At 53.6% G+C, this 12,963-nt stretch overlaps 1 protein-coding gene across 1 annotated transcript in view; it reads right to left on the bottom strand.

Moving 5' to 3' along the window:
- The window catches only part of LOC116986795 (collagen alpha-1(I) chain-like), a 67,831-nt gene that overhangs the window by 29,140 nt on the left and 25,728 nt on the right, over positions 1-12,963 (bottom strand). Inside the window, exons 9-10 of the mRNA XM_033042535.1 lie at positions 10,257-11,102; positions 7,784-7,914 (exon numbers count right to left, since the gene is read on the bottom strand). Of these exons, the coding sequence (XP_032898426.1) occupies positions 7,784-7,914; positions 10,257-11,102 (977 nt within the window). The remainder of the gene's footprint in view (positions 1-7,783; positions 7,915-10,256; positions 11,103-12,963) is intronic.

Here is a 12,963-nt window from a genome sequence, read left to right as displayed (position 1 = left end):
TGGACACGGGCCCTACGGCCCACACACGGACACGGGCCCTACGGCCCACACACGGACACAGGCCCTAGGGCCCCACACACGGACACGGGCCCTAGGGCCCACACACGGACACAGGCCCTAGGGCCCACACACACACAGACACGTGCCCTAGGGCCCACACATGGACACGTGCCCTACGGCCCACACACGGACACGTGCCCTACGGCCCACACACGGACACGGGCCCTACGGCCCACACACAGACACGGGCCCTAGGGCCCACACACATGGACACAGGCCCTAGGGCCCACACACGGACACAGGCCCTAGGGCCCACACACATGGACACGGGCCCTACGGCCCACACACGGACACGGGCCCTACGGCCCACACACGGACACGGGCCCTAGGGCCCCACACACGGACACGGGCCCTAGGGCCCACACACGGACACGGGCCCTAGGGCCCACACACGGACACAGGCCCTAGGGCCCACACACATGGACACGGGCCCTAGGGCCCACACACGGACACGGGCCCTAGGGCCCACACACGGACACAGGCCCTAGGGCCCACACACATGGACACGGGCCCTACGGCCCACACATGGACACGGGCCCTACGGCCCACACACGGACACGGGCCCTAGGGCCCACACACGGACACGGGCCCTAGGGCCCACACACGGACACGGGCCCTAGGGCCCACACACGGACACGGGCCCTAGGGCCCACACACGGACACGGGCCCTAGGGCCCACACACGGACACGGGCCCTAGGGCCCACACACGGACACGGGCCCTAGGGCCCACACACGGACACGTGCCCTAGGGCCCACACACGGACACGGGCCCTAGGGCCCACACACGGACACGGGCCCTAGGGCCCACACACGGACACGGGCCCTAGGGCCCACACACGGACACGGGCCCTAGGGCCCACACAGACACAGGCCCTAGGGCCCACACACAGACACAGGCCCTACGGCCCACACACGGACACGGGCCTTAGGGCCCACACACAGACACAGGCCCTAGGGCCCACACACGGACACGGGCCCTAGGGCCCACACACGGACACGGGCCCTAGGCCCACACACAGACACAGGCCCTACGGCCCACACACGGACACGTGCCCTAGGGCCCACACACGGACACGTGCCCTAGGGCCCACACACGGACACGTGCCCTAGGGCCCACACACGGACACGGGCCTTAGGGCCCACACACGGACACGGGCCTTAGGGCCCACACACAGACACGGGCCCTAGGGCCCACACACGGACACGGGCCTTAGGGCCCACACACGGACACGGGCCTTAGGGCCCACACACGGACACAGGCCCCAGGGCCACACATGGAAACAGGCTCAAGGGCTCACACACGGACAGGCCCTAGGCCCACACACACTGACACAGGCCCAAAGGCCCACACATGGACACAGGCCCTAGGGCCCACACACACGGACACAGGCCCCAGGGCCACACACGGAAACAGGCTCAAGGGCTCACACACGGACACAGGCCCTAGGCCCACACACACTGACACAGGCCCTATGGCCCACACACACTGACCCAGGCCCTACGGCCCACACACACTGACACAGGCCCTAGGCCCACACACGGACACAGGCCCTACGGCCCACACACACGGACACAGGCCCTAGGGTCACACACTGACACTGGCCCTAGGGCCACACATGGACACACGCACAGACATTATCAAGAATGACCCCCAGTGCCCTGTTTTTCCCCCTACATACCCGGCAACTCCGCGTGACCTCTGCTACTCAGCCACACTCGGGCAATCTCAGGACCGCACACTCTGGTCGTTCCACCAATATAACCAAGGACCACTCACACCCCAGTCATTCCCTCTTTAGCCGCACACTCCACCACCCCCACAGCCCATATTTGGCCTATACCCATCTGAACCTTCCCTATCCATGATGAATGAATAAGTTTATTGGCTAAGTGTGTACAGATACAAGGAATTTACCTTGGTGCTCTGCTCGCAAATAACAACACGACACACAGTGACAGTTAAGAATAAAACATAAAACATTAAACATTGATAATAAAACATTATCGATTAAACATGCGATATAATAAAATACCAGAGCAAAAGGAGGCTACCGACGTCTGGTTGGTTTTTTTTTGGTTGTTGAGTAGAGCTACTACTCGTGGAAAAAAGTTGTTTTTATGTCTGGTTGTGGCGGCTTTGACAGTCCGGAGTCGCCTTCCAGAGGGAAGTGATTCAAAGAGTTTGTGGCCAGGGTGAGTCAAAGATGACTCCCTAAAGTACATCACATCTTGCTGAGGATCACAAGTGTAGACTTTAGGCATAGTGTGGAAATAGACCCTACAGTCCACCGACCAGAAGAATCACCCCACACACTAACACTATCCTACACTTAATAGGGGTAATTTACCATTTACAGAAGCCAATTAACCCATAACCTTTGGAGTGTGGGAGGAATCCGGAGCACCCGGAGTAAACCCACGAGGTCACGGGGAGTACGTACAAACTCCGTTCAGACAGCGACCGTAGTCAGAATGGAACCCGGGTCTCTGGCGCTGTGAGGCCGTTCCCGGTTTGAGTGTTTACCCGCCCCCACCGCAGTTAGAGATATGACACCACACACACACACAGGAGGCCCACAAACAGCACACACAATAACTGTCCTTCTCCTCCATAAAAGACAGTGCAGCGGTAGAGCTGCTGCCTCACAGCACCAGAGACCCGTGTTCCATCCTGACCTCGTGCTGTCTGTGTGGAGTTTGCACGTTCTCCCCGTGACCGCATGGGTTTCCTCCAGTTTCAACCCACATCCCAACGACGTGCGGGTTAGTTGGTTAATTGTCCTCTGTAAATTGCCCCCTGGTGTGTAGGGAGTGGATGTGAAAGTGAGATAACATAGAACCAGTGTGAACGGGCGATCGATGGCCGGCGAGGACGCGGTGGGCCGAAGGGCCTGATATCATGCTGTATCTTTCAATACAATTCAAAAGAGATTCACCGCACACGTGGGAGCACAACACTGACCTCCACTGCATGCGGGTCAGCCTACACTCAACACATGACAAAACAAGGCACAGAGTGCTGGAGTAACTCAGCGGGTCAGGCAGCATCTGTGGAGAACATGGATAGGTGACGTTTCACAGAGTGCTGGAGTAACTCAGCGGGTCAGGCAGCATCTGTGGAGAACATGGATAGGTGACGTTTCACAGAGTGCTGGAGTAACTCAGCGGGTCAGGCAGCATCTGTGGAGAACACGGATAGGTCAGTCTGAAGAACTAAACATTGTCTAGTTTATTTTTGTTGAGTTTATTGTCACGTGTACCAAAGTACAGTGACAAGCTTTTAGTGAAAAGCGTCTATCCACGTTCTCCAGAGATGCTGAGTTACTCCAGCACTTTGTGTCTTTCTATGCAGTTCCTGGTTTCCACACTCAAAGCATGCTCCTGGTGGGTCGAGCAGCCCACCGCCTGGAGGTGGTAGACTGTAGGTGACACACCAGCGGGCGCCACACACTGGCAATGCAGCAACTTACGGCCTGGCGGCTTGGTGCAGGGTATCCACGCCTGCAGTGGAGAATCCTGCGCTGGCGAGTCTGTCTGAGAGGAGCCTCAACAACGCCCAGGGGAAGGCAAGGAAGGAGGCATTGGGAGCGAGCATCAGCACCTCACCTGGCAGCTTTGTAGGGCTTGAGAGAGGCCGCACTTGCAGTATTGTGTGCAGTTCATAAGTTACACTGTAAATAGTTTGATAGTAATCATGTATTGTCTTTCTTCTGACTAGATAGCACACAACAAAAAGCTATTCACTGTATCTTGGAACACGTGACAATAAACTAAACTGTAAACTGTAGGAGCAGAATGATGGGCCTGTCCCACTTACGCGATTTTTTCGGCGACTTGCTGGCACCCGTCCATAATCACAGCAGGGCTACGAAAATGTTCAACATGTTGAAAATCCAGCGGGGACCAGAACGAGGTACGACTCTTTGGGCGACTACTCACGCCAGGGTATCACCTGTATGGTCGTGAGTAGTCTCCTAGTCACCCAAAGAGTCATAGAAACATAGACAATAGGTGAAGGAGTAGGCCATTCGGCCCTTCGAGCCTGCACCGCCATTCAATATGATCATGGCTGATCATCCAACTCAGTATCCTGTACCTGCCTTCTCTCCATACTCCCTGATCCCTTTAGCCACAAGGGCCACATCTAACTCCCTCTTAAATATAGCCAATGAACTGGCCTCAACTACCTTTTGTGGCAGGGAGTTCCAGAGATTCACCACTCTCTGTGTGAAAAATGTTTTTCTCCTAATTCGGTCCTAAAGGATTTCCCCCTTATCCTTGTCCTGGACTTCCCCAACATTGGGAACAATCTTCCTGCATCTAGTCTGTCCAACCCCTTAAGAATTTTGTAGGTTTCTATAAGATCCCCCCTCAATCTCCTAAATTCTAGCGAGTACAAGCCGAGTCTATCCAGTCTTTCTCCATATGAAAGTCCTGACATCCCAGGAATCAGTCTGGTAGCATTGTAGCGTTTTTCTGGTTGCCGCTGAATTTTTAACATGTTGAAAAAGTCGCGTAAGTGGGACAGGCCCATTAGGCTATTTACCCTTCAAGTCTACTCCACTATTCAATCATAGCTGATCTATCTTTCCCTCTCAACCCCATTCTCCTGCCTTCTCCCCATCACCCTTGACAGGTCTGGTCGCCCCCATTACAAGAAGGATGTGGGCACTTTGGAAAGGTGGCAGCAGAGGTTTACAGAATGATGCCCGAACCCGAGGATATTAGCTACAGGGACAGGTTGGACAATCTTGGATTGTTTTCTCTGGAACATCAGAGTTTGAGGGGTGACTTGATGGATGTATATAAAATTAGGAGAGGCATAGATAGGTTAAACAGTCAGAACAGCCCGTGAATCAGTCTGAAGAAGGGTCTTGACCCAAAACGTCACCCATTCCTTCTCCCCAGATATGCTGCCTGTCCCGCTGAGTTACTCCAGCATTGTGTGTCTATAAACAGTCAGAATCTTTGTCCCAGGGTGGAAATGTCCAATACTGTGCAGGAGTAGGCCATTCGGCCCTTTGAGCCAGCACCGCCATTCAATGTGATCGTGGCTGATCATCCCCAATCAGTACCCCGTTCCTGCCTTCTCCCCATATCCCCTGACTCCCTATCTAGCTCTCTCTTGAAAGTATCCAGAGAACCTGCCTCCACCGCCCTCTGAGGCAGAGAATTCCACACACTCACAACTCAGAGGGGGAAAGTTTAAGGTCATAGGTGATAGGAGCAGAACTCGGCCATTCGGCCCAACAAGTCTGCTCTCCCTCCTAACCAGTTGAATGGAGATGTGTGGGGTAGGTGTGTTTTTGTTTTTACACAGAGAGTGGTATGGGCCTTTTTAAATGTTATTATATTATTGATTTTTGTCCCATCCTAGCCATTCCCATATTACCCTTGGTAGGCAGAAATGCTGGAGAAACTCAGCGGGTGAGGCAGCATCTATGGAGCGAAGGAATAGGTGACCCTTCTGGTGGAGACCCTTCTTCAGAAGCCTCCATCTTGTACATCTTAACCCAAATTGCACTCATTATTTATCCCCTTGATGAGGGATGTGGATGGTATATGTGTTTGTGTTGTGGTGTGAATGGGCCCGTAAAGCTGCAGCGAGTTGGACTTTCATTGTTCTCTACCTGTTGCATGAGGTTACACTCACTTGATTCTTTTCTCTCCGCTCCAACCCACGGATATCTCACCCTCTGACTTTACAGTTGACTCCTCTTCACTCACTATCCCATATCTTATTTTTTTAAATCACCCCCTCACCTCACCTGTGTCCACATCACACAATGGGCCCTAGTGAGACCACACCTGGAGTATTGTGTGCAGTTTTGGTCCCCTAATTTGAGGAAGGACATTCTTGCTATTGAGGGGGTGCAGCGTAGGTTTACAAGGTTAATTCCCGGGATGGCGGGACTGTCATATGCTGAGAGAATGGAGCGGCTGGGCTTGTACACTCTGGAGTTTAGAACGATGAGAGGGGATCTCATTGAAACATATAAGATTATTAAGGGATTGGATACGCTAGAGGCAGGAAACACGTTCCCGATGTTGGGGGAGTCCAGAACCAGGGGCCACAGTGTAAGAATAAGGGGTAAGCCATTTAGAATGGAGATGAGGAAACACTTTTTTCGCACAGGGAGTTGTGAGTCTGTGGAATTCTCTGCCTCAGAGGGCGGTGGAGGCCGGTTCTCTGGACACTTTCAACAGAGAGCTAGATAGGGATCTTAAAGATAGCGGAATCAGGGGATATGGGGAGAAGGCAGGAACGGGGTACTGATTGTGGATGATCAGCCATGATCACATTGAATGACGGTGCTGGCTTGAAGGGCCGAATGGCCTACATTGCACCTATTGTCTATTGTCAGTCTATATCTTGATTCCGCTACTCTGTGTAAAAGACTGTGCATTTAGCTGATCTATTCCTTTCATTATTGTATACACCTCATAAGATTACCCCTCAGTCTCTTGCCCTCCAAGGAATAACGTCCTGCCTCAACTACCTCCTCTGGCAGCTCGTTCCATGTCACCCTTTGTGAAAAAGCTACCCATCAGATTTCTATTAAATGTTTCCCCTCTCACCTGAAACCTCTGTTCTCTGGTTCCTGATACTCCAATCCTGGGGAAAAAGACTGTGCATTCACCCAATCTATCCCTCTCCTGATTTTTATACACCTCTTTAAGATGACCTGTGCTCCAAGGAATAGAGTCCTCGCCTGCACTGCCTCTCGCTATAGCTCCGAGCCTTGAATCCCGGACACATCCTCATAAATCTTCTCTGCACCGCTTCCAGCTTAACGACACCCTTCCGATAACAGGATGACCAAAACGGAACACTACTCCAAACGCAGCCTCGCCAACGGACGTGGGCACAGTTAGCGTGAGGTAGACATTATCAAGCACAAAGACTACACACAATACAGAAATATGAGAAGATAGGCACTTTAAGCTGGAGTAACTCAGCGGGACAGGCAGTATCTCTGGAGAGAAGGAATGGGTGAAGCAGGGTCTCGACCAGAAACGTCACCCGTTCCTCTCTCCAGAGATGCTGCCTCATCCGCTGAGTTACTCCAGCATTTTGTGTCTATCTTCGGTGTAAACCTGGATGTGCAGTTCCTTCTCACATATTACAGAAATATACAAGCAGCTTACCGGCAGGCATCTAATGGTGATGTTGACTGCCCCTGTGTAGACACACAGTGTCTGCAACCACTCCTGCTGGTTACACATCAAACTGGCCTGCTCTGACAGCACGGGTCAGGTCTAGACTTGTCCCTCTTTGTTCACTGAAGATTGCCCAAACATGCACAGCTCCCACTGACGGCACCCGGGGACTCTGGCTTCATTCAACTCGAGTCTCACGGGTGACAGGAGAATGAAGAGTGGGGAAAGAGAGTTGTGCTCTCACCTGGAAACTGCTTCTCAGATAAACAATACCCCGTCCCATGGGTAGGAAATCCAACCCTGGGTGGTGCTCACCACAGATCTGTCCACCTAGCTCCCCTTTCAACTCCACTCTCTCCACATTCTACAGCATGCAAAACAAGTACAGGTGAAACATAGAAAATAGGTGCAGGAGTAGGCCAGTCGGCCCTTCGAGCCTGCACCGCCATTCAATATGATCACGGCTGATCAGCCAAACGTTAACCAAAACCTAACCAAGCGCTGTCAGAAAAGGGGCTCCACAGGCCACCTGTGTGAGGGCAGAAGCTCTCTCAAACCTACCTGTGGGGAGGTGGAAGTCTTTGAATTGTGAAGTAGTTCTGCTTTGATTTCATCGATCTTCCTCCGGTCCTCCTCGTCGAGGATGGAGAGTGCGTCCAGAGGCCACACTGACCCTTTAGATCGTCCCCAGCCTGGAAGGACAGAGAAGATGCCAAGATGCCATGACTGGAGATTGTTGTGGCTCTTGGCTGCAACGTTAAAGACGTCAAGGTATTTAGCCCGAAACAGGCCATTCGGCCCACCTTGTCCACGCTGACCAAGTTGCCTGGATAGACTCGGCTTGTACTCTCTAGAATTTAGGAGATTGAGAGGGGATCTTATAGAAACTTACAAAATTCTTAAGGGGTTGGACAGGCTAGATGCAGGAAGATTGCTCCCGATGTTGGGGAAGTCCAGGACAAGGGGTCACAGCTTAAGGATAAGGGGGAAATCTTTTAAAACCGAGATGAGAAGAACTTTTTTCACACAGAGAGTGGTGAATCTCTGGAACTCTCTGCCACAGAGGGTAGTCGAGGCCAGTTCATTGGCTATATTTAAGAGGGAGTTAGATGTGGCCCTTGTGGCTAAGGGGATCAGAGGGTATGGAGAGAAGGCAGGTACGGGATACTGAGTTGGATGATCAGCCATGATCATATTGAATGGCGGTGCAGGCTCGAAGGGCCGAATGGCCTACTCCTGCACCTAATTTCTATGTTTCTATGTTTCTATGCCATACTGGGCTGCACCCATTTACCTGCACTTGGCCCATATCCCAGTGAACGGCAGCGATTGAGCTGCTACCTCACGGTGCAAGCGACCCGGGTTCGATCTTGACCTCAGGGGCTGTCTGTGTGGAGTTTGCACGTTGTTCCTGTGACCATGTGGGTTTCCACCCACATCCCAAAGACGTGCATGTTTGTAGGTAATTGGCCTCTGTAAAATTGTCCCTAGTGCGTAGTGGGATGACTAGTGCGAATCAAGGGTCGGCAAGGAGGCGCAGTCGTCTTTCTTACAGTTTGGCTTTCTTCCCAACCAATTGTTCAAGCGCTTTTGATTGCAACATGCGCCTTAATTTAGTTCAACAAAGAAACTGACAAGTTACTAAAGAACCCGGTGGGCCAAAGGACCTGTTTCCATGCTGTATCTCTAAAGCAGACAAAAATGCTGGAGAAACTCAGCGGGTGCGGTAGCATCTATGGAGCGTAGGAAATAGGCAACGTTTCGGGCCGAAACCCTTCTTCAGACTGATGTAGGGTGGGTGGGGGGGGGGGGGGGGGGAAGAAGAAAGGAAGAGAAGGAGCCAGAGGGCTGAGGGAGAGCTGAGAAGGGGAGGAGACAGCAAGGGCTACCGGAAATTGGAGAAGTCAATGTTCATGCTGGGGTGGGAAGATGTGGCGAGTGGTGGGGTCATGTTGGAGGTGGCGAAAATAAACTATAAACCCACTGACTCCCATGGCTATCCTCCCACCCTGCTTCCTGTAGGGACTCCATCCCCTACTCCCAATTCCTCCGTCTACGCCGCATCTGCTCCCAGGATGAGGCGTTCCACACCAGGGCATCGGAAATGTCCTCGTTCTTCAGGGAATGGGGGTTCCCTCCCCTAATATAGATGAGGCTTTCACCAGGGTCTCTTTAATACCCCGCAACACTGCTCTCTCTCCCCATCCCCCCCACTCGGACAGAGTCCCCCTAGTCCTCACCTTCCACCCCACTTGCCGTCACATACAACAAATAGTCCTCCGTCAGTTTCGCCACCTCCAACGTGACCCCACCACTCGCCACATCTTCCCATCTCCCCCCATATCTGCCTTCCGCATAGACTGCTCCCTCCGTAACTCCCTGGTCAATTCTTCCCTTCCCACCCGTACCACCCCCTCCCCGGGCACTTCCCTTGCAGCCGCAAGAAATGCTACACTTGTCGCTTTACCTCCCCCCTCGACTCCATTCAAGGACCCAAGCAGTCGTTCCAGGTGCGACAGAGGTTCACCTGCATCTCCCCCAACCTCATCTACTGCATCCGCTGCTCTAGATGTCAGCTGATCTATATCGGTGAGACCAAGCGTAGGCTTGGCGATCGTTTCGCCGAACACCTCTGCGCTGTCCGCATTAACCAACCTGATCTCCCTGTGGCTCAGCACTTCAACTCCCCCTCCCATTCCGTATCCGACCTCTCTGTCCTGGGCTCCTCCATAACCAGAGCGGGCACCACCGGAAACTGGAGGAGCAGCACCTCATATTCCGCTTGGGCAGTCTGCACCCCAGCGGCTTGAACATTGACTTCTCCAATTTCCGGTAGCCCTTGCTGTCTCCTCCTCAGCTCGCCCTCAACCCTCTGGCTCCTCCTCTTCCTTTCTTCTTCCCCCCCCCCCCACCCCACCCTCACATCAGTCTCACACCACTCCGCCAATAAATCATGGCTGATCGATCCCTCCCTCTCAACCTCATTCTCCGGCCTTCTCCCCATAACCCCCCCGAGACCCTGACGTTCTCCCACCTTGTGCCCTGGGGTCCATCTCCGGTGTGGCTGGGCAGCGGTAGCTGGTCAGTGTGACGGGACTCTGGTCTCTTGTCCGGCTGGTCAGTTGGGCACTCGCCAGGTCTGTGCGGCTGCTGCCGTCCGTTGATTTGCCGGGCTTGGTGCTGCCGCTGGCTGCTGCCCAGGCCCCGCCAGGTCGGGGAAGGGGCACGGAGGTGGGTGGGGGGGGTTGGGCCGGGTCTGGGCCCGGGTTGGGCGAGAGGCTGGTCAGAGTGGCCCCCTCGGGGAGGGGCCGGGAGCTGCCACCAGGATCCCGTGCGTGGTCAGTCTCGGCCGGGAACGGCGACCGGTGCGAGCGGAGGTCTGGTCTCCAGGCGGAGATCCGGGACGCTTCCCCCAGCAGCTTCCGGATCTCGCTCAGAGTCTCCGAGCCGACGAAGGACTCGCCACGCCGGTACGGGTCATCACCGTGACGAGGGAGAGGGGAGCCCCCCGCGCTGGGCAAGGGGGGCTCGGTCACCGCTCCCCTGCCGGCGGGCGAGAGGCCGGGAGAATCGAGCCCCGGGAAGAAGCCCCCGGAGCGGTGGGCCGCCGGGCCGGCCGGAGGGGTCAGCGTCCCGTTCTCATCCAGCGAGTCCCCCGTGAGTGAGAGGTGGGGGTCCGGGAGCGGGGAGCTGGCGCGGGGGTCCAGCCAGTACCCAGAGTGGCTGCGGCTGTCAGCGGCCTCCATCCCCCTCCCCTCCCACGGCTGGGTGGGCTGGGGACTATCGCTGCCTGCCTCCGAGCCCAGCCCAATGGAGACGCTGTGGGTCAGGACGTTCGAGTAGAAGGTGCTCCCAGAGTCGCGGTCCAGCGCAGACACTCCTGCAACACAGGGAGAAACATTCAGTTAATACAGAGTTACTACACAGGACAGAAACAAGAACTGGTCCCCTTCCCACCCGCTACCAACATAGAACATCACAGCACAACAAACAACAAGCTGCAGGGGACCATAGACAACAGGTGCAGGAGTAGGCCATTCGACCCTTCGAGCCAGCACCGACATTCCATGTGATCATGGCAATGTGATCATCCACAATCACAACCCCGTTCCTGCCTTCTCCCCATATCCCCTGGCACCATTATCTTTAAGAGCCCTATCCAGCTCTCTCTTGAAAGTATCCAGAGAACTGGCCTCCACCGCCCTCTGAGGCAGAGAATTCCACAGACTCACAACTCTCTGGGTGAAGAAGTGTTTCCTCATCTCCGTTCTAAATGGCTTACCCCTTATTCTTAAATACCCTTATTGAAGAATAATACTCTTACTCTCTATCTGGCTTTACTCAGAGAGGCACAGACACAAAATGAAACAGCTCATAGATCAGCGGTGAGTCGGTTTATTGAAGGCCTTCACAGTGGGAACCAGTGTGAGAGAACCCAAAGTGTTCCCTGGTGCACACTACTCTGAGTAAAGGCGGGGGCAGGGTATGGGTACAGCATAAAATGGCAGAAAATTCCACACACACACACAAGCCCTTTGGCCCACAATATCCTTGCCAAACATAATGCCAAGACCAGTTTTAATCTGCCTGCATGTGACCCAGATTACTCCATTCCCTGCATATCCATGTGCCTGTGTAGGTTTATAATCCTGGAGCTCAATGCTCTTAAGACAGTGGAATTGATTGTAGACTTTAGGAGAGCTCCCTCTCCCCTCACCCCACTCACCATCAACAACACCACAGTCACATCAGTGGAGTCTTTTAAGTTCCTGGGAACCATCATCTCCAAGGACCTTAAGTGGGGGGCTACCATCGACTCCACAGTCAAAAAGGCACAACAGAGGATGTACTTCCTGCGGCAGCTGAGGAAACACAATCTGCCACAGGCAATGATGGTCCAATTCTACACGGCCATCGTAGAGTCTGTCCTCACCTTCTCCATCATGGTCTGGTTTGGCTCAGCCACCAAGCACGACACCTGGAGGCTGCAGCGAATCGTCCGATCAGCAGAGAAGATTATTGGCTGCAACCTTCCCTCCATTGACGAACTGTACATTGCAAGGGCCAGGAAGCGAGCGGGCAAGATCATCTCTGACCCCTCTCACCCTGGCCACAAACTCTTTGAAGTACTTCCCTCTGAAAGGCGAGTCCGGACTGTCAGAGCTGCCACAGCCAGACATAAAAACAGTTTTTATCCACGAGTAGTTGCACTACTCAACAGCCAAAAATCTGTAGCCTCCCTTTGATCTGGTATTTTATTTAATTCGCATGTTTAATCAATAATGTTTTATTATTAATGTTTAATGTTTTATGTGCCATTCCTAACTGTCACTGTGTGTCATGTTGTCACTTGTGGGCGGAGCACCAAGGTAAATTCCTTGTATGTGAATACTTGGCCAATAAACTTATTCATTCATTCATTCATAAACACCACTATCATATCTGCCTCCACCATCAGCCCTGGCAGCATGTTCCAGGCGTGCACTAACATCAGTGTAATCAAAATTGCCCCGCACACCTCCTCTAAACTTTGACCCTCTCACCTTTTAAAGATATGTCCACCAGTATTTGGATTTTCCATGCTGGGAAAAAGGTTCTGACTGTCTACCCTATCCATGCCTCTCATCATTTTATACACGTTGTCAGCTCTTGCCTCATCCTCTTGCATTCCTAGGGAAACAATCCAAGTCTGGCCGAACAAGCAGACAGACGCGCAGAGACACACACACACGGGGTGGGGG

The sequence above is a fragment of the Amblyraja radiata genome, chromosome 1, assembly GCF_010909765.2.
Source record: "Amblyraja radiata isolate CabotCenter1 chromosome 1, sAmbRad1.1.pri, whole genome shotgun sequence".
Lineage (NCBI taxonomy): Eukaryota > Metazoa > Chordata > Chondrichthyes > Rajiformes > Rajidae > Amblyraja > Amblyraja radiata.
The sequence above is the reverse complement of the archived record's forward strand: the minus strand, read 5'-3'. Positions and strand labels throughout refer to the sequence as shown.